The sequence below is a fragment of the Solanum dulcamara genome, chromosome 4, assembly GCF_947179165.1.
Source record: "Solanum dulcamara chromosome 4, daSolDulc1.2, whole genome shotgun sequence".
NCBI classification, from domain to species: Eukaryota; Viridiplantae; Streptophyta; class Magnoliopsida; order Solanales; family Solanaceae; genus Solanum; species Solanum dulcamara.
The window spans coordinates 40960258-40983510 of NC_077240.1; the positions used below are offsets into that span (position 1 = coordinate 40960258).

The 23253-nt window shown below is 37.2% G+C and overlaps 1 protein-coding gene across 1 annotated transcript; it reads left to right on the plus strand.

Annotated features, from left to right (window-relative positions):
- Window positions 1–1115: 1115 nt before the first annotated feature.
- On the plus strand, window positions 1116–22973 carry LOC129887361 (phytochrome B). Its single transcript, XM_055962432.1, has 4 exons — window positions 1116–3332; window positions 4201–5008; window positions 6599–6892; window positions 22267–22973. The coding sequence occupies exons 1-4, from the start codon at window positions 1262–1264 to the stop codon at window positions 22484–22486; spliced, it is 3393 nt and encodes a 1130-aa protein (XP_055818407.1). The 5' UTR covers window positions 1116–1261; the 3' UTR covers window positions 22487–22973.
- Window positions 22974–23253: the final 280 nt, after the last annotated feature.

Below are 23253 nucleotides of genomic sequence, written 5' to 3' on the forward strand. Positions count from 1 at the left end.
CGTACCGAATATAATAAAAATAAAAATTTATTTTAAGAAAAGTCTTGCGGCAGCGACAAATAAAAAATACTTTTCTAAAATCATATGTATATATCTAACACAAAACGAGAAAAAAATTGCAAGCGAAGGGTTAGGTGGAGCGGGATAGATTTTTTTTTTTTAAAATATCTAAATTATTATTTGGAGTGGGGAAGATGAAGAAAAAAATTTTTAAAAACTTTTATAAAAGAAATTTAATAAATAAAAAATAAATTGGGGGGCAAGGAGGAGGGGGTGGGGGGAGAATATGTAGAGAGAAAGTGGTGGAAAGAAAAATATTTTATATTTTATTTTATAATTTTTTTTAGGATAGGGTATAATAATACTTTAATCTTTAATTTTAATTAATTTTAATAATTTATTTAATTTTTGTTAAGATGTAATGTTTTGTCCATGTGTAGTGATGTGATAATTTTTTTAAATGAAAGAGAGAGTGTAGTACACATACTATGATAAGTGAAATAAAAGAGAGAGGTATATTTCTCAAACTGATAAGTGATAGTTTAAGTATGAAACTCACAATTCCAATAGTTTAGGTATGAAAATAAAATAATTCAAATATATTTTTGACACTTATTTTAAATATTAATCTTCATTACTTAAAAAACAATTATTAATAAAATTGTGCAGAATAAAAAGAAGTTTTTATTTTACAATAGAAAAATAAAGGTTTCACGCACAATCAAAGCATTGGAGGTGGGGGGGGGGGGGGTTTCAAGCAAAAGTTGACCCCCTTCATTTCTGATCAAACAAGCAGACATGTCTTTTTTGCTTTTGTAGCATATTCCCTTAAATTTCTTGAAAATCTTTCAAGAAACGTTAGCAAGCATCTGGCCATAGATTTCAATTTTTTATTTATTTTGGAGTTTATGAAATTAAAGTTGTGTTTGGTATAGTTTTTGTAAAGAAAAGAAGAGAACTCTGTTTAGTTAATTAACTAATGCTATTAACAAATAAACAGTTTTTTTAAATTTGAAATAAAGTTAAAAAGTTATTTCAGGAAAAAAAACAAATAATACTGTTGGCCAAATAGGTCCACCATATTGCTCATTACTACTACTATAAAGTCGTCACAATCCCATTTCTGAATTCAACAAGAAATTCAATCTATTTTCCGCTTACACTTCTGTTAGGACTTCCCAAAAGTCATTTTCTTTTAGGGTTTTAAAATTGACAAGTTTTTCCATGTAATAGTAAGAGTATTTGTGTGGAGGAGAGAAAAATGGCTTCTGGAAGTAGAACAAAGCATTCCCTTCATAACTCATCTCAAGCTCAATCTTCAGGTACAAGTAATGTGAATTACAAAGATTCAATAAGTAAAGCCATAGCACAGTACACAGCTGATGCTAGGCTTCATGCTGTGTTTGAACAATCTGGTGAATCTGGTAAGTCTTTTGATTATTCGCAGTCTGTTAAAACTACTACACAATCTGTGCCTGAACAGCAAATTACTGCTTATTTGACTAAAATCCAAAGAGGGGGTCATATTCAGCCTTTTGGTTGTATGATAGCTGCAGATGAGGCTAGTTTTCGTGTTATAGCTTATAGTGAAAATGCCTGTGAAATGCTTAGTCTAACTCCACAATCAGTTCCAAGCCTTGACAAGTCTGAGATCCTCAATATTGGAACTGATGTTAGGACCCTTTTTACCCCTTCTAGCTCTGTTTTGCTAGAAAGAGCATTCGGGGCACGTGAGATCACTTTACTCAACCCAATTTGGATTCATTCCAAGAATTCTGGAAAGCCCTTTTATGCAATTTTACACAGGGTCGATGTCGGTATTGTCATTGATTTGGAGCCTGCTAGAACGGAGGACCCTGCTTTATCTATTGCTGGAGCAGTGCAGTCACAAAAACTTGCAGTGAGGGCTATTTCTCATTTGCAATCACTTCCTGGTGGGGACATTAAGCTTTTGTGTGATTCTGTGGTTGAGAGTGTCAGGGAGTTAACCGGGTATGACCGGGTTATGGTATATAAATTTCATGAGGATGAGCATGGAGAGGTAGTGGCTGAGAGCAAAAGACCAGATTTAGAGCCCTATATCGGCTTGCATTATCCTGCTACTGACATTCCTCAAGCTTCACGGTTTTTGTTTAAGCAGAACAGGGTAAGAATGATTGTGGACTGCCATGCTACCCCTGTGCGGGTTACTCAGGATGAATCATTGATGCAGCCTTTATGTCTAGTTGGTTCCACCCTTAGAGCCCCTCATGGTTGCCATGCACAGTACATGGCAAATATGGGGTCTATTGCCTCATTAACACTGGCAGTTATTATCAATGGAAATGATGAGGAAGCTGTTGGGGGCGGCCGAAATTCAATGAGACTATGGGGCTTGGTTGTTGGACACCACACTTCTGTTCGGTGCATTCCTTTCCCTCTTAGGTATGCATGTGAATTCCTTATGCAGGCCTTTGGACTCCAATTAAACATGGAGTTGCAACTGGCATCACAGTTGTCTGAGAAACATGTTTTAAGGACACAAACACTGTTATGTGACATGCTCCTTCGAGATTCACCTCCAGGGATTGTTACCCAAAGCCCCAGTATTATGGACCTTGTGAAGTGCGATGGTGCTGCTCTATACTACCAGGGGAAGTACTATCCATTAGGCGTCACACCAACTGAAGCTCAGATAAAGGACATTGTGGAGTGGTTATTGGTTTACCATGGGGACTCAACAGGTTTAAGTACTGACAGTTTGGCTGATGCTGGGTATCTTGGAGCAGCTTCACTTGGTGATGCAGTTTGTGGTATGGCTGTTGCTTATATAACTTCTAAAGATTTCTTGTTTTGGTTTCGCTCCCACACAGCGAAAGAGATAAAGTGGGGTGGTGCAAAGCATCATCCTGAAGACAAGGATGATGGACAGAGAATGCATCCACGTTCTTCCTTCAAGGCATTTCTGGAAGTTGTTAAAAGTCGGAGCTCACCATGGGAAAATGCAGAAATGGATGCAATTCACTCTTTGCAACTAATACTGCGAGATTCATTTAAGGATGCTGAGGCAAATAATTCTAAGGCTATTGTGCATGCTCATCTTGGGGAAATGGAGTTGCAAGGAATAGATGAACTGAGTTCTGTTGCCAGAGAAATGGTTAGATTGATCGAAACTGCAACAGCTCCCATATTTGCTGTTGATGTCGAAGGTCACATAAATGGGTGGAATGCAAAGGTCGCTGAATTGACAGGTTTATCAGTTGAAGAAGCAATAGGGAAGTCCTTGGTTCATGATCTTGTGTACAAAGAATCACAGGAGACTGCTGAGAAGCTTCTGTTCAATGCTCTAAGAGGTTATACCTGTCTATTTATTTTCTTCATTTCCAAATGATAGCACGGTTTTTAAGTTGTACAGTTTCTTTGGTCTGCATGTGTGGTATAATCTTACTTTTTCTCTTCTTTGCGTTTGAAAACTGAATGCGAAGAAATCATGGGCTTTTAGTGTTTTTCTTTACTCTGAATCCTGGAAACTTGAAAAAAATGTTGGTTCACATGTGTTCACTTCATCTTGTTGAATTTGTCAACTGAAGCATGCAGTCTTGCTTTGTATGTGTTGGGGGTAGAGGGACAGGACATGGTGTGCGACTAAATCGAGAGGTATTATGCATAAAACCAAGTCAATCAATCAACTACAAGTCAACCCCAAACTAGTTGGGTCGTCTATATGAATCCTTCATATCCATTCTGCTCTACTTTGTGCCATTTGATAGAAGTTTATTTTGATGCTCGCTTTTCTTTGGTAGAAGTTGTGTAGAACAAGTTTATTTTAAAAGAATGTGCCCTTAGACATAATCTGGTGTTTGGATGCGTTCAAATTGCAAACTTTTACTGCAAAACAATTAGTAGATAGTAGTGGTTCTGAGATTGATTTGCTGATAGCATTCAGGATCACTTCACCTTCGACAATCTGACAAGAGAGTTTTAGTCTATCACCAAGCTGTTAGCTTCTTTTCTTGCCTAACCAAAACCATCTCATGTACAGTACATATTTAGGTTAATTCCCGATTGTAGGGAACCTTCTCTCTGTATTGTGTGTGTAGGTTGACTCTTCGATAGTTTGTAACTGAAATAATTGGCATCAACTCTGCTCCTTTTCTACTCAACTTCTGCAACAGATAACCAAAGAGAAAATAAACTAATATTATAGCCATACTACTGCAGGCGAGGAAGATAAAAATGTAGAAATAAAGTTAAGGACATTTGGAGCTGAGCAACAGAAGAAAGCTGTTTTTGTGGTGGTTAATGCTTGCTCTAGCAAAGATTACACAAACAACATTGTTGGTGTTTGCTTTGTTGGGCAGGATGTTACTGGGCAAAAAGTTGTTATGGACAAGTTTATTCACATCCAAGGTGATTACAAGGCCATTGTGCACAGCCCCAATCCTCTGATCCCTCCCATATTTGCATCAGATGAGAACACCTGTTGCTCTGAGTGGAACACTGCCATGGAGAAGCTCACTGGTTGGTCTAGAGGGGAGATTGTTGGAAAAATGTTAGTTGGTGAGATTTTTGGAAGTTGTTGTCGGCTCAAAGGCCCAGATGCCATGACAAAGTTCATGATCGTGTTGCATAATGCAATTGGAGGCCAGGATACAGACAAGTTTCCATTTTCCTTTTTTGACCGAAATGGGAAATATGTGCAAGCTCTTTTGACTGCAAACAAGAGAGTCAATATGGAGGGCCACACTATTGGGGCTTTCTGTTTCATACAGATAGCCAGTCCCGAATTGCAGCAAGCTCTCAGAGTTCAAAGGCAACAGGAAAAGAAGTGTTATTCTCAGATGAAAGAGTTGGCATACATTTGTCAGGAAATAAAAAGTCCTCTTAATGGTATACGCTTTACAAATTCATTGTTGGAGGCCACAAATTTGACAGAAAATCAGAAGCAGTATCTAGAGACAAGTGCTGCTTGTGAGAGGCAGATGTCTAAGATCATAAGGGATGTTGATCTTGAAAACATTGAGGATGGGTAAGTCTTTTTTATTCAATTATGCTTGCTAATAAGCTCTTTCAAAACCAATGTTGCTCGTTCAAAAATTTTGCTGGGTGTATGTCAGATCCTCCAAAATTATGCATTTTTGGAGGAACTGACACGGTATGGCAACATTTTTGGAAGTCCACCAACATAGTTTAAACTAATACTTTCTCCATTTCATAGGCACGGAGTTTAAGAAGGAGAGATTTTTTGAAACTTGTAGACATGTGACCTTATACATAATGTTCCATTTATGTGGCTCTAAAAGCATAAGCATGTCATTAAGGACAGTGGGAACTTTAAAGTTCAAACTGTTTCCAAAATATAAAAAGTTCCATTCTTTTTGGAAAACTACTAAAAAGAAAAGAGTGTCATATGAAATGGAGTAGAGGGAGTAGCTATTTATCCATGATATAATATCTTATAGTGTAACTCTGGAGTCAACAACATATCCAGTATAATCCCACTTGTGTGGTATGGGGAGGGTAGTGTGTACGCAGACCCTACCCCTACCTTCAAAGGTAGAGAGGCTGTTTGCAATAGACCCTCGGCTCAAAACAGATAAGTGTAACTCTAGAGTCAAAAGTAATAACATGGCAGTTTCTTTTAAAAGAACAACGGGCTGCAATTGACATTATAGCAGCGTCGTCAAAGGTGCGCTTAAGCCCTGAAGCAAGGCTAAAACTTGTTGAGAGCTTCACCTCGCTTAATGTGTGCTTCAGTGTCATCATCAAGGTTCTAAGGCATACTTTCCTTTCCAATGAGCCTCTTGACACTAAACAATTGATATATCACTTTATCATTAAAAAATTCAATTTCTTTGTTTACATATTTGTCATTCATGCTTATAATTATTAGTCTTGGACTATATATATATATATATATATATATTTCTAATTTTTTCTCTTTGCGCCCTTTTTCATTAAAGTTCATGCGCTTTGTGCTTAGAACTCCAATGGATCTTAGAGTTGTTTTGTGTTTTTGGCTTTTGATAACACTGCATTATAGTATGAGCTACAGTTCAGATTTTTCACTATAAATTCAGAAGAAAACTCACCAGAAAAGAATGATTATCTTATCTAAGTTGTGATCTGGTACTTGAGATCCTAATGATGGAAGTATACAAAGCTACTCTCCTATGATCCCATTCTTATCTCTGGTGTTACATCATATTTTGATGTCTAGATGGTTACTAATTCAGCACGAAAACTAGCTTGGCTACAATGTTGACTCAGAATTTAACTTGAACTAACTGAAGTGAAGTGATCTAGACTAACTGAATGAGGCAATGTTTTCTGCATAAGAATAGATTTTCTTTTGAATATCTATGGTGGACACATTAGTAATTCACTTCTTACTCCCATGCTAATTTCTTGGGGACACAAACAGGTTTGTTATTTAGAGTCATTTCTTGCATATTGTCTATACCATGTGAAATTTAACTATTTTGGATTTCTTTCTTTCTTTTTTATTGTGTTCTTCTGTATGTTGCGGGCGGGGATTATGGGTGTGTATTTCAATTCTATGTAGAATTAGTCAACCTTTTTCCTTGCTGAATTTGACTGACCTTTGATCTTCTAACAGTTCACTGACCCTTGAGAAAGAAGATTTTTTTCTTGGGAGTGTAATAGATGCTGTTGTTAGCCAAGTGATGTTATTGCTGAGGGAAAAAAGCGTGCAATTAATCCGTGATATACCAGAGGAAATTAAGACATTAACAGTACATGGTGATCAAGTGAGAATTCAACAGGTCTTGGCAGATTTCTTGCTGAACATGGTACGGTATGCACCATCACCTGACGGGTGGGTAGAGATCCAACTTCGACCAAGTATGATGCCAATATCTGATGGAGTAACTGTTGTACATATTGAACTCAGGTACACTCTTTAATCTTCTCTACTTGTAACTACAGGCAGATGCGCTATATTAATTGATAACTCTCACTTTTGTCATGCAACCTTGATTCTTTAAATTGTTCTGGAAGAAATCTGCAGTCCTCATTTGAATGCCATCTGCTGCTTACTTGAGTCATTGATTTCAGGGTTGTTTTCATAGTGGATAATATTTCTGTTTGCGACAGGCATGTCATAATTCGAGATTTATGATCCAATGAATATTAATGTAACGTTAAGAGGAGTATAAAAAATTTCATGTATGTTTAGACCTCATGGAAATTTACTGTAGGGGCTATAAGCCTATAAGATACGAGTGCGCTTAAGTGAAAGGTGCATTTTAGACTTGTACCACTTCTCTTTGGCATAACTTTTACACCTGCCTTCTCTTTTCATACCTCATCTTCCATCCATATGCATCATTTTTCCTTCTTCTATCACCTTCCATTGACTCGTCAGTGGCAGCTTCAACCTATAAAGTGAAAGTTTATACAGTTTTCTGCTAAGTTTTTTTCCTTTCTTTTCTGAATGTGCCACCTGGTAGCTTACCTTTTAGTCTAGTTCTGTCCCCTACATATATTACCTATCTGCACAGCCTTTAAAACGTTCTGTTTCATCAATGCTCTTTACCTTTGTTTCTCAAGCTCACTCCATTTTAGCTATAAAAGAGGTTAACTCATACTTCCGTTCCAAATTTATAAGCTGACTGTCACGACCCAAGCTACATCCTAGACGTGACACGGCGAATAGGATTCCGAAAGACCCTAAACAAGCCTCTTGAACATAAGCATGACACTATGATACACCACATAAACAAGCAATTTGTAGAGCAGAAGATAAGTCTAAAAAATAACAATCTCAACATAAGAAGAATCCGAGTATAGCAATTGATAATGCGAAAAATCATATTAAGTCTGACAACAAGCCTCTGCTATCATAAGTGTGGCATAGGACAAGCCCTAGCTTATGAATAAACTGAAACTGAAAGGAGTCTGGAAAATGACGCAAAAGTACTCATAATGTGGTTATGCCCTCGAACCATGAGGACTCACCAAAACAGTGCAATGCTGATAAGATGAAATACTAATCGCGGGTGTGAGATGGAGCGTTGTGACCTATATAATAAAATAATATAGGCAAAAGACGTATGCGGTCAGTACTATGGAATGTATAGAGTATGAATAGTGTGCAATGCATGACATAAAACCTGATAATGCAATGACCAAGCTAAAACATGACATAATCCTTAAAACATCATTATAACGGGATACATGGGCAATGCAAAACTCGTAAGATAATTATAATCATAACACAACATAAGTGAGAGGTACCATTAACCGACATAAATCATGTGAGCTATAACATGGAGTTCGGTGTCTTTTTCTTACACCGAAAAATATTTGTCCCACTTGCCAAGGTAAGGATCATTTACATGAGCTATTTGTGGATCCACTAGCTTAAGCTTTAATTGTCCAATTGGGACATCCTACAGGGGCACGTAGTTATAGGACCTAGGTGATTGCTCCTAGTCCACTCGGTGCTAGGTAAACTCTCAACAAGAATATCATACATAAACAAACCATAGTCTTTGAGAAAAAGGTAAGAATCTAGTACCAAGTTCCTCATAATATACTTAAAATTATAAGAATAGCTCCTTTAAATCATATTATGAACCTCAACACAATCAATGTCATAAGAGATATACTTAACCAAAAACATCTAGATCATGATAAACTTTTTCATAAAAATGGAAATCCTTCACGATGAGAATATATCACTTTGAAGCAACCCTGTTTTCATAAAACATACTTGATACTCTGTCTAAAGGCATTCTTAAATCAGTCTCATAAATCATGATGCATGCATAATTCTCAAAAATAGTTCGTAATCATAAAATAGGCATAATGCATGGGTTCATGAGAAATTCATCAAAAATATATAATTAAGATCAAATCATGCATAATAAGATCAAGAAGTTAAATAAACGATAATTGATTGAACCCAATGCAAGATCACCAAAATCTAGGGTTTTGAAAGAAATCATAAAGAGAAATTAGATATTTTTTGGGACCCCATGGATGAAAAGGATCCATAGATGAAATTTCCACATACCTTGATGGAGCCTTAATCAAAATTGGAGAAGGAGATTTGAAACCTTGTTCTTAACTTGGAAGAAAAGCTTGAGAGCAAACTTGAGAGAGAAGAAATCTTAATTTGGGAGAATGATGATCAATTGAACTTTTGGAACTTAAAAATCAGATATACTCCCCTAAATAAGCCTAAAATGACATGGTATTGGAATTAAAAGAGTGGGAAAAGACGGAAATACCCCCTGAAAAAGCTGTCGAAACCAACTTCACGAGCCACTAGATGGTCTTTACAACTTACCATGGGTCGTACAAGTGACCGTGGAATGAAGTTGGTTTGGGGTTTTGAAGGTCGACTTATACAAAAACCTCTATGGTCGGTGGAACGGTTCACGGCCGGTATAAGCACCCGTACAAGGCTAGAAATTTTGGGCTTTTGAGGTCTGGTTCTACGGACTATTCTCTGGTTCGTAGACCTCTTTACGGGCTGTATGACCACTCGTGGTCCTGACTTGAAATTCTCAAAATCTCAAGCTCCTTCCACGGATTGTGGAAACTTATAAGGTCCGTAAAAAGACTCGTAAAATGCCAAAAAGCTGAAACTTGTACCAGATCTGATATTTTCCCATTTTACCAACCTTTGCACTTTCGAGGTGTTACAATATCTCCCCTTTGGGAATATTCGTCTTCGAATTGGATCAAGTGAAGTACATCAATGACGAGGATGGTCAAGTACTGGTACAGGAATCCCGCATTAGATAGAGATGACAGTCATACTTTCACGAACTCTTGAACGAAGGAGGGGACAGAGACTTTGTGTTGGGAGACTTGGAGCACTTGGATAGGCGTCGCGACTTTGGGTATTGTAGGAGAATAAAGGTTGAGAAGGTTAAGGGAGCTGTTCGTAGGATGTGCAGGGGAAAAGCGACCGGACCTGACGAGATCCCTGGGGAATTTTGGAAGAATGCAGGTAGGGTCGGATTGGAGTGGCTGACTGCATTGTTTAATGTCATTTTCAAGACATCGAAGATGTCGAAAGAATGTAGTTGGAGTACAATCATTCCCGTGTACAAGAACAAGGGAGACATTAAAAGCTGCAACAACTATAGAGGTATCAAGAGTCACACTATGAAAGTGTGGGAAAGGGTGATGGAAATGAGGGTGAGGAGAAGTATGTCTATTTCAGAGAATTAGTTTGGATTCATGCCGGAGCGCTCGACTACAGAAGCCATTCATATTGTAAGGAGATTGGTGGAGCAGTATAGGGAGCGGAAGAGGGACTTACACATGATATTCATTGACCTAGAAAAGGCCTATGACAAAGTGCCAAGAGAGGTCCTATGGAGATTCTTGGAGGCGAAATGTATACCTGTGGCGTACATTAGAGCGATTAAAGACATGTATGATGGAGCTAAGACCAGGGTAAGGACGGTAGGAGGGGACTCGGAGCACTTTCCTGTTACGATGGGGTTGCACCAGGGATCGGCTCGTAGCCCGTTTCTATTCGCCCTAGTGATGGATCAATTGACAAGACAAATACAAGGTGAGGTGCCTTGGTGTATGTTGTTCGCAGATGACATAGTCCTGATTGACGAGACTCGCAACAGAGTTAACGATAAGCTAGAGGGCTGGAGACAGACGTTGGAGTCTAAAGGATTTAAATTGAGTAGGACCAAGACAGAATACTTGGAGTGCAGGTTCAGTGGCCTGCCGCGTGAGGTTGACGGGGAAGTGAGGCTTGGTACCCAGGCCATTCAAAAGAAAAGAAGCTTCAAGTATCTTGGGTCTATTATACAGGAAGATGGGGATATCGACGACGATGTTTCACACTGTATTGGTGCAGGGTGGATGAAATGGAGGCTCGCCTCCAGAGTGCTGTGTAACAAGAAAGTGCCACCAAAACTCAAAGGCAAGTTCTACAAAGTGGTGGTTAGACCGACTCTATTGTACGGGGCGGAGTGTTGGCCAATCAAGAAACTTCATGTTCAGAAGATGAAAGTCTCGGAAATGCGAATGCTGCGGTGGATGTGTGGGCACAATAGGATGGATAGAATTAGGAATGAAGATATCCGAAACAAGGTGGGAGTGGCATCGGTGGAGGACAAGATGCGGGAAGCGAGACTGAGATGGTTTGGACATGTGAAGAGGCGAGACACAGATGCTCCAGTGCGGAGGTGCGAGAGGTTGGCTATGGACGGTTTTAGGAGGGGCAAAGGGAGGCCGAAGAAGTATTGGGAAGAGGTGATTAGACATGATATGGCACAGTTGCAGTTGACCTTAGATAGGAGGCTGTGGAGGACTCAGACTAAGATAGTGGGCTAGGTGGCTTATCTTTTCTCCATAGTAGTCATACTTTTGCTCATTTGTTTATTAACATTTGATTTCTGCATTTGATTACTGCTTATATTTGTTGGTCCGGTTTACTTTGGGTATCCTATTTATCTATAGTAGTTAATGTTCCTTTCTTTCCGGTCTTTCCTACCCTGACTTTCTCGTTCTCATTATTCATATTTTTATATTGTTTTCGATAAGCTTGGCTCTACTGACCTATGTCTTGTTTTTCTTGTTTCTCCTCTCTTGTTCTTCTCTCTTAAGTCGAGGGTCTTTCGGAAACAGCCTCCCTACCTTTCAAGGTGGGGGTTAGGTCTGCGTAGAGACTATACTGGGCTTGTTGTTGTTGTTGAATGAGATTCAACTAAGCATGGATAGAGTGAGGAAGAGTTCTACCAACCCAACATGAATGCAAATTACATTAAAATGCATAAAAACCAATGAGTAATCGACTTCAAGCTGGAGCCATGGTGGGGGTTCGGGGCGTGAACATGAACTTTAAAACTAATTTCATGAAAATGCATGCATATGGAGACATGAGAATAGCTGAAGCGCATGAGTCCGAATGAATGAACATGAGGAACTAATACCTCAAGTTGAAACTGAAGCGGAGGGAAAAAGATGAGGAAATCAAGACATCATATTCGGCCTCCCAAGTAGCACCCTCAACTAATTGATTCCTCCAAAGAACTTTAACAGAAGCAACTTCTTTATTTCTCAACTTTTGGACTTGACGATCTTGAATTTCACCCAGAACTTTTTCATAAGAGAGACTTCCTTTCACACCCACACTCTCCAATGGCACAATCGAAGTAGGATCACCAATACACTTCTTCAACAAAGGATGCCAATTTCGAAGGCAAATCCAACTCATAAGCCACCCTATCGAAACGCCTCAAAATTTGATATGGGCCTGCATAACAGGGACTAAGCTTCCCTTTCTTACCAAATTGCATTACTGTCACTCCCTTTTTTCGTCCGATTTTTTTCAATTGAAGTGACAGTATTGAACATAGATTATTTTTTAGTTATTTTGAGTCGCCCTTTGGAATTAAGTTTTGGTGTTCTAAGTCACCTTATTTAAATCCCTAATCAAAAGGAAGTTGACTTTTTATTTTATTGGTCTACAAACTAGAAATTCAGGTAAAGAATTCTATTGACCGAGGGGAAGGTATTAGGCACCCCTCGAATTCCGTGGTTCTAGCATGGTCACTTTTATTAATTTATACTTATACTATTTTGGATATGTTATTACAGGCTACGGTTTGCTCACATTTATTATTGCTGAACTTATATTGATCTCGACCTAGATGCATAACCGCATTCTCGGTCTTGACATACAATGACTTAGAAGCATAACTGCTTTCTTCTCTAGAGTGCATCGAACCTAATAATGTCTATTTACACGTCTTACTTTAAATTAATGGAAGTTAATTTTGTTCAAGTTGCGTAACCGTATCCTTGAATGTCTTTTAAATGTCTCAAAAAAAGACGTGCGACCACATTCTTTATCGAAATCAATTTTTTAAAATGCTTATGCTCGTCTAACATTAGAGAATTTGTTCATCTCTTGTAAATCGAGACTACTATTCTTTTTTCACTCTTGCTTTTATTTTACTTACTATTAACTCGATATTCAACAAGAGTAGTCATAAAGTGATTGAAAATATTAAACATAATATGAAATAATTATTAAGATTATAATATATGTTATATGAAAAAATGAGTGAGCTTGGTACTAAGCTCTTTTATAAATGAAAAATCAATAGTCGTATATTCCTAAAAACCATATCCAATAGCCCACTTTAGATGATAATTTAATACTAGCTTAAACAAGTTTTAAATCAATTCAACCAATAAACTCCTCATTCAATATTATAAACTACTCTTACTAATTTAAGATACTTAAACTAATAATGAAAGACACAACAAGTCTCAACAGATACATCATTTTTAAACAGCCAAACACACATTTAAAGAAATATCCAACACTAAAACTAAAAAAATAAAGAATTATCTTCAAAATATTTTGACATAGACTAAACCTTTCGGACAAAAAATACCATTCACACTCGAATCAACTCACAAATATATAAGTGCTCGAACAAACTATTCACACAACTCAAGGCAAACATTTCTTTACATAAACAACTTTACATATTGACTAATACATTCAACCATTTTAATAACATTGGTCATACTTTGATTCACAATAACAATATTAAAGATGAATAAAAAGAATTGGATAAGAACCTGTGTGATAAACAAATTGAAAATAGGAGCAAGATTGTTGTCACCGAAAACTCGAAATAGGAACCAAAATCCAAACTTCAACCAATAAATCCTCACAAAAATGCTTTCTTTTTTCTTTCCTCTCTTTTTTGGGTGTGCTGTGCGTATATTGTTTTTGGGTGTACTGCGTGTATTTTTTCTTTTGAGTGTGTGTTGTGTTTTTCTTCTCTTTTTGCATTTTGTGTTTTTGTGTGGGTGTGTTTGTAGTATATAGGTATAGGAGTGGGAGAGTATGTATATTGGAGTGGGTTACATTAGTGGAGTAATGTGTACAGTGAGTGGGATAATGGAGGGGGGCGGGGGTTGATGTAGGGTTGTGAGGTGAGGAACTAGGATTAGTTTATTTATTTATTTATTTTAAAAGATAAAAAATATAATAATAGAAATATTAGCTTATTCTTTCCATACTAATATAGAAAAGTTAAATAGCTAGAACTATAAATATAATTAAGAAAACACTAATTTATTTTTAAAAATTAAAATTAAAAGAAAACATATATTTTTGTAAGATTTCTTTTCCTTTTAAACAAAACTTACACTAAAATGTGACTATTTTTTTTTGTAGTTTTTAAATCTTTTAAAATAAACTTGCTAAAAATAAGATAAAAATCAAAATATCTAATTTAGATATAAAAGAAATATTTAAACCCTAAAAATGGTGTAAAATTTCAGGTTCGGTAAAAAATTACGTGTCTACAATCACACCCTTCATAGGTGAGATTTTCAAGTAGATCCAGTCATAAACTTCAAATTTAAGCTCTCTTCTTCTCACATCCGCATAGGATTTCTGTCGGCTTTGGGCAATCCTCAACCTCTCTCTAATGAGTCTAACTTTTTTCATAGCCTCATGAACAGATTCGGGTATTGAAGCGACCTCGCCAACTTCACACCACCCAATAGAAAATCTACACCCCTTACCATAGAGAGCCTCAAATGGAGCCATCTGAATACTCGAGTGATAACTATTGTTATAAGCAAACTCAATCAAAGACAAATGATCATCCAGTTACCCTTGATGTTGATCACACAAGCTATCAACATGTCTTCCAAAGTTTGAATAGTCCGCTCGGCTTAAACATCGGTCTGAGGGTGAAAAGCTGTACTAAGCTTAACTTGGGTACCAAGACCCTTTTGAAACGATCTCCAAAACTAATTAGTAAACTGAGTGCCTTTGTCAGAAATGATAGACAATGGAACACCATGCAACTTAACCAACTCTCGAATGTAAAGCCTAGTATAATCTTTGGCTGAATAAGAGGTCTTAACAGGAAGAAAATGCGCCGACTTAGTCACTCGGTCTGCAACAATCCAAATAGAATCATGCTGACGACGCGTATGAGGTAACCCCGTAATGAAGTTCATATTCAAATCTTCCCACTTTCAAGTAGGAATCTCAATATCTTGAGCCAAATCTCTCAATTTTTGAGGCTCAACTTTCACTTGTTGGCAATTCAGACACTTAGCCACAAACTCTGCAATTCTTTCTTCATGCCATTCCACCAATCAACTTCCCTCAAATCACGATACATCTTAATGGATCCCGGGTGAATAGAATATCAAGAAGTGTGATCTGATAAAATTTGTTGCCTCAAACCATCAACATTTAGAACACATAAGCAACCTGGGTAACAAAGCACTTCATCTCCCTCTTGGGAGAAGGCCTCTATAGTTTTTTTGAAAACCGCTTTCTTCAACTCCACCAAAGTCGGATCACTATCTTGTTTCGCCTTCACATCCGACACAAGAGACGATTCTGAGTCATTTTGCACAATAACACCACCATCCTCGGAATCAACCAAACGAGCTAGTCTATGCACATCACGAACCAACTCCTTTTTCTCATTTTCAATATGGGCAACACTACTTGTGGATAATCTATTAAGAGTATCGGCAACCACATTTGCCTTACCCCGGATGGTACAACACAGTCATGCCATAATCCTTCAACAATTCAAGCCACCTTTATTGGCGAAGATTCAAATCCTTTTGCTTAAATACATATTGCAAACTCGTATGATCACCGCCGCTAACTCCATATCATGAGTCGGGTAATTCTTTTCATGAACTTTAAGTTGCCTAAATGCGTAGGCGATCACTTTACCATTTTGTATCAACGCACAATCAAGACCAATTCTTGAGGCATTATAATACACAACAAAACCATCGGATCCTTCCGGCAAAGTCAAAATTAGGCTGAAGTAAGTCGATCCTTCAACTCTTGGAAACTCTTCTCACATGCTTTGACACACCTCAAAATTGGGGCTGAAGTAAGTCGATTTCAACTCTTGGACCGACATCAACCAAAACTTACATTTGCTAAACTTAGCAAACAACTGACGGTCCTTGAGAACTTGCAAGACCATCCTCAAATGATCGGCATGCTCATCCTCATTCCAAGAATAGATAGAAATATCATCGATAAACACAATGACGAACATATCCAAATATTGTTTGAACACTCTGTTCATCAAATCTATAAAAGTTGCAGGAGCATTTATTGGTCCAAAAGACATAACCAAGAATTCACAGTGACCATACCAAGTTCGAAAAGTCGTCTTTGAAATGTCACACTCTCTCACTCTAAGCTGATGGTAACTGGACCGAAGATCAATCTTTGAAAAGTAACAAGCACCTTGAAACTGATTGAACAAGTCATCAATCCTTGGGATGGAATACTTATTCTTGATTGTGATCTTGTTCAACTGTCGATAATCAATACACATGCGGAGAGAACCATCTTTCTTCCGAACATAGAGAACTGGAGCACCCAATGGAGAAATACTCGGTCTAATGAAACCTTTATCCAAAAGGTCCTTTAACTGTTCTTTCAACTCCTTAAGTTCTGCTGGAGCCATTCTATAACGAGGAATAGAGATATGCTGGGTATCTGACAGAAGGTTAATTCCAAAGTCGATTTTCCTTTCGGGAGGAGTACTAGGAAGATCATCAGGAAACACTTTCAGGAACTCATTTACAATAGGAACCGACTCGAGTAGGGGTTTTGAAATTCGTATCCCTAACCCGTACTAGATGATAGATACAACCTTTAGAAATCATCTTTCGAGCTTTAAGGCATGAGATAAACCGACCCTTAAACGTTGAATTACTAGCTTTCAACTCTATGACTGGTTCGTTCGAAAACTGAAATTTAACCACTCGGATTCTACGAGCAATAGAAGCATAACAAGCATGAAGCCAATTCCTACCAAGAATAACATCAAAGTCAGTCATATATAATTCTACAAAATCAACTGAGATGATTTTCTGCAAAATTGAGACTGGACAATTTCTGAAAATCCGTTTTGCTAAAATTAAATCACCAACAGGAGTAGATACTGAGAGAGGTTCTAACAAGATTTCGGGATTGACATCAAACTTCATAGCACGATAAGGAGTCACGAAAGAAAGGTTCGCTCCAGGATCTAACAAAGCATAAACATCAAATTGAAAAACTCGTAACATACATTGACCATATTAGGGGAATCCTCCTGATCTTGTAGAGTCTGAAAAGCATAAAACCTGTTCTGACGCTGACCACCACCAGAACCAGATAAAGTATTCTACTGAGTCGGGTGATCTGAAGAAGTGAATTGAGTCTGCTGACGACCATCTTTACCCTTGCTAGCAAACGAAGGACAATCTCTCACCTTGTCACCCATCTTATCGCAATCATAGCATGCATCGGAACCGGCTAGGCAATCTCCTCAATGGTTCTCCCTACACCTCCGACATGTGAGGACAATCTGACCATTAGAAGCACTCCCTTGAGGCTTAGGGTTAGACATCCTATCCTTGTTGAACGTCTGAGTTAGAGCACTAGATAAAATTGGCCGAAGAATTTCTGTCGAATCTGAGAATGACCACCATTATCGGTTCTCTGATGAGAGAAATCACCACTATTTGTCCTTGCCTCTTAATCTCTCTAGCCCTCTCCTTAAGCTTTTCTTCCTCAATTGTTGAGCATGAGTCATCAACCTCGATATATTCATCTCCTTAATCAACATAGCGGTTCTACACTCTTTGACCACCATTTTCGAAACACCAAAATCAAACTCGGCCACCATTGCCGGAGCATACTTGTACAATTGCATGAATTTCAAAGCATATTCCTTTAGACTCATATTACCTTGCTTCAAGTTAATGACCTCTTGCACCTTAGCCTCCCTGATCTCAAGGGGAAAGAAACAGTCAAGAAAAGCACCCTAGAATTTGTCCCAACCAAAGGACCCGCATCGATAGCCCTCTCATTCTTCCATTGGGTGAACAAAACTTGAGCAACCCCTTTCAATTGATAAGCAGCCAAATCCGCCTTTTCCACCGGAGTCACACCCATGATGTCCACAATCTTTTGTATCCCTTCAACAAACTCTTGTGGATCCTCGTCCACCCCATGGAATTTCGGAGGATTCATCCGAGTGATGTCTCGAACCCTTGTCGTTGCCGTACCCATATTTAGGTTCACAGGAGCTACAACCTCAAGGTTAGTTTGTGTCGTCATGGATTGGGCAAGCACTTGGAAAGCAGCCCTAAACTCGGCATGAAAGACTTGCTCGGCCAAAAGATCAACCGGAGCTTGAGGTTCTTGTTGCTCCTCATCTTGATTCACGTTCATGTTCCTTCTCAATGGAATTCTTCTTGGAGGCATGATTCTGAAACACATAGAACAAGAGTTACAAGAAAACCTTATACAGTTCAACTCTATTGCACATCTTAAGAGTGATGAAAGAAGTGTAGTTTCTTAAACATTTCGTAGCCTCCTATTCATAGATGTGGCACGCTTCACATCGATGAACAAGACTCTACTCAATACGGCTTGTCAGACACTTTAGGACACTTGAATGTCATGCTCTGATACCAAGTTTTTCACGACCCAAGCTACACCCTAGATGTGACACGGCGAATACGATTCCTAAAGACCCTAAACAAGTCTCTTGAACATAAGCATGATACTAAGATACACCACATAAAAAAGTAATTTGTTAAGCGGAAGATAAGTGAAAAATAACAATCTCAACATAATAAGAATCCGAGTATAGCAACTGATAATGCGGAAAATCATCCTAAGTCTGACAACAAGCCTCTACTACTATCATAAGTGTGGCATAGGACAAGCCCTAGGTCATGAATAAATTGAAATTGAAAGGAGTTTGGAAAATGACATAAAAGAACTCATAATGTGGTCAAGCCCTCGAACCATGAGTACTCACCAAAACAGTGCAACACTGATCAGATCCAATACTAACCACGGGGATGAGATGGAGCGTCGTGACCTATATTATAAAAAATATATGCAAAGAAAGACATGTCGTAGGGATACGAATTATGTTCTTCATAAGATGAACGATGTATTTGAGAGGGTTCTTGATAAGATGAACAAGGTTAAAACTAATTAAGGGCATGGTTTTACCGAGTATGGAGAATGTGCAATGCATGACATAAAGCATGATAATGCAATGACCAAGCTAAAACATGACATAATTCTTAAAACATCATGATAACGGTAGACATGATCAGTCCAAAACTCGTAAGATAATCATAGTCATAACATAATATAAGTGAGGTACCATTAACCGACATAAACCATGTGAGCTATAACATCGAGTTCAGTGTCTTTTTCCCACACTGAAAAGAGATTGTCCCACTTGCCAAAGTAAGGACCATTTATATGAGCTATTTGTGGATCTACTAGCTTACGCTTTAAGGGATCGTTTGGTTTGGATACAAGTTATGATGAGATTGATTATATTGGAATAAGTTATGCTGGATTAGTTATGCTGAGATTAGTTTTTATTGCTTGTTTGGTTTGTCATATTCAAAATTATATTCATTGCATAATTTCTAAGAATGAGTTGTTTGTATACAAAAATACCTTCCATCTTATTTAATTTTTTTTTTACATTTTCTTTGCAAGCTTTAGGTATTCATTCTTAAAAATAAAATTTTCATCTTATTTAATTTAAATATTTTTGTGTATACATTTCCATGATTGTGCCGTGTGCTTTTAAAATTAAACTTTCATCTTATTTAACTTAAAAATAAAACTTCCATCTTATTTAACTTTGAATAAAATTTCATCTTATTTAACTTAAAAATAAAACTTTATTTTAAGTTTATTAAAGTAAAATAAATTTTATTATTAAAATTATCTCCATTTTAAAGTTATCTACATTTTAATTGATATATAAAATATAATTCTTAAGTGAGTAATAAACTATTTAATTTAAGAAATTGTATTTATAAAATGTAATTTTTTAATATAAATAAACATAAGAATTAGGCAAATAAATTCAACTTATAATATATTCATAAATAGAAATTGTATTTATAAAATGCAATTTTTTACTAGAAAAATATATTATCATAACAACAACGATTAATTAAGATTGTGAATATTATAAGAATGTTGTTAAAAATTATGTTAATATACATGAATGTAAAAAATGGTGCATAAAAGAGAGTTTAAGGGGGTATTTTTGTTATTTTACATATTTTATCCCATGATAAGTTATCCTGGGATTACTATTCCCCCCTCAGGGAGGGATAACTTATCCCAGTACTAATTGTTAATCCTGCAAGGGATTTAAGGACACTTAAAAATTATCTAGGGATTAACCCCTTTTATTCATCACACCAAACGACCCCTAATTGCCCAATTGAGACATCCAATGGGGGCAGGCAGTTATGGGATCTTGGTGATTGCTCCTAGTCCACTCGGTGCTAGATAAACTCTCAACAAGAATATCATACATAAACAAATCATAGTCTTTGAGAAAATGGTAAGAATATAGTAATACCAAGTTCCTCATAACATACTTAAAACCATAAAAATAGTTCCTTTAAATCATATCATGAACCTCAACAGAATCAATGTCATAAGAGATAATCAAAAGCATTGAATACTTCTCTTTGAAGCAACCTTCTTTTCATAAAACATACTTGATACTTTGTCTAAAAACATTATTAAATCATAGTCTCATAAATCATGATGCATGCATAATTCTCAGACATAATTCGTAATCATAAAATAGGCATAATGCATGAGTTCATGAGAAATTCATCAAAAACATGTAATTAAGATTAAATCATGCATAATAAGATCTATAGAAGTTAAATAAACCATAATTGATTGAACCCAATGCAAGATCACCAAAATCTAGGGTTGTGAAAGAAATCATAAAGATAAATTGGAGATTCTTTGGGACTTCATGGATGGAAAAGGATCCATGGATGAAATTCCCACATACCTTGAAGGAACCCTAATCGAAATTGGGGAAGGAGACTTGAATCCTTGAAACCTTGTTCTTGACTTGGAAGAAAAGCTTGAGAGCAAACTTGAGAGAGAAGAAATCTTAATTTGGGAGAATGAGAATGAATGGGAGTTTTGGAGACTTAGAAATCATATATACACTCCTAAATAAGCCCAATATGACATGGTATTGAAAGTAAAAGAGTGGGAAAAGACGGAAATACCCCCGAGAAAAACTGCTGAAACCACTTCACGGGCCACTATACGGTCCGTACAACTTAACACGGGCCATACAAGTGTCCGTGGAATGAATTGGTCGGGGTTCTGAAGGTCGACTTATACGGAACCCTCTACGGTTCGTGGAACGGTTCACGGGCCGTATAAGCACCCGTACAAGGCTAGAAATTCTGGGCTTTTGAGGTTTGGTTCTACGGGCTGATCTACGGTTCGTAGACCTCTTTACGGGCCACCGTATGACCACTCGTGGTCTTGACTTGAAATTCTCAAAATCTCAGGCTCCTTCCACGGACCGTGGAAACTTATACGGTCTGTGAAAGTACTTGTGAAATGCCAAAAAGCTGAAACTTGCACCAGATCTGATATTTTCCCATTTTACCAAACTTTGCACTTCCAAGGTGTTACACAAGCAAGAACTAATACTGCAATTAGTTTAGAGCTGGATAAGATAAAGATCTCGAGATGTGAATTTTGACTTTGGTAAAATGATCAGGTCTCTTTTGTTTGTTTATCTCTTTTAACTCAACTCTACCATTGCTCGTCTTTCGTCTTTTCACTTTAAACTTTCCTGTGTTTGAAGTAGGAAAAAGCATCTTCTCCACTTCAAACTCACATTTCATCTATTAAATTTCTCTTCCAGTTTTGAATTGAAACAGCAGAAGTATAAGCTTCTAATGGACTGTGTAAATACAACTCCTTATAGACAAGAATATTGGTGGACCTCATAACTGAGATGGTATAATCTCAAGCCAGCGATAGGAATTGGTAGAAGCATAGCCTTAATCTTTTAGTTTTGAAAAATTAATCTTATACACCTTATCATGGTGCTGGAATGTGGTACTTAAATAACTGCCAAGCATTTTTCATTAAAATATAAATGTATCCCCATACAAATACTTCTGCAGGTTTTGGTGTTTACTAGCATCCTAGGTCTCACTTTATTAGCTTTCCTGGAGGTTGAGTTCGGGGAAAAATGTTTTTCAAAATATTCATCCTGCCAGTGTTTTTCTAGCATCCTAGGTTGCACTTTGTTTTTCTAATTAACTCTTGCCTTGTATTAGAAAATTGAGTTCTAGGGGTTAAGTTTCAGCAGTTGCAAACTTTTTGGTGTGCTATACTACCTTAACTATTAAATATTTTCTTTTTTCTTTTTTCTTTTGGAATAGGCTTATATGCCCTGGTGAAGGGCTTCCTCCTGAATTGGTTCAAGACATGTTCCACAGCAGTCGGTGGGTAACTCAGGAAGGCCTAGGGCTGAGCATGTGCAGAAAAATGTTAAAGCTTATGAATGGAGAAATCCAGTATATCAGGGAATCAGAAAAATGCTATTTCCTGATTATCCTTGACCTGCCAATGACCCGCAAAGGTTCAAAGAGTGTTGGCTAAAATTGCATGCTGGTGAAATTCTGGTAATGCCTCTGATCCTTTAATGGAACTTGACACAGGAGTATGGGGGATTAATCGGCATCATTCTAATAGTATTGAATGAGCTGTTTCCTACATTGTTGCGACTTGTATTTGCTGGCGTCTTCTGCAATTCCGTCCTAATATTCTCAGGATGTGCAAGTTGAGAAAGCTGTTGCTCCTTAGTGCATGCTTTTTACCAAAGATTAATTGTTGACATAGTAAGTGGTTAATGGCCAAATAATTGGAAGATGGTTCGTATCATCCCAAATTAATTGATCCCAGAACTATTGTGGGTAGCATAACACGTTTATTGTTGTATAATACTAGTATGTATTAAAAGGTGGAATAAATGTCATCCTTTCCAATGGTCTGGTGGAGTTGGTGTCTCCCACTCTTTGTAACATTAGGATTTATGTAACATGAACATGCTGAGAATATTATATGACTAAGCTCCTCTTGGTGCACAGATTCTATTTTTTCACTCTCTTATCTATAGGTTATTGGCTGATCTTCTTCCTATTTCTGGAAATAATTTATGGAATTTGGACTGTTCTTGCTTAATGCATTCTTCATTATGAACATTATTGCGTATATAAATGAACTAGCTTTTAAGTTTTGAATTTGCCTCAAGCTACTTTTATACTTGAGCATGCATGTAACTGAACTAATTCTTAATTTATTGACTCAAATTTAAATTTGCTTCCACTTTTAACTCAAGCTCATAAGGTTGAGACCATTAATGCATC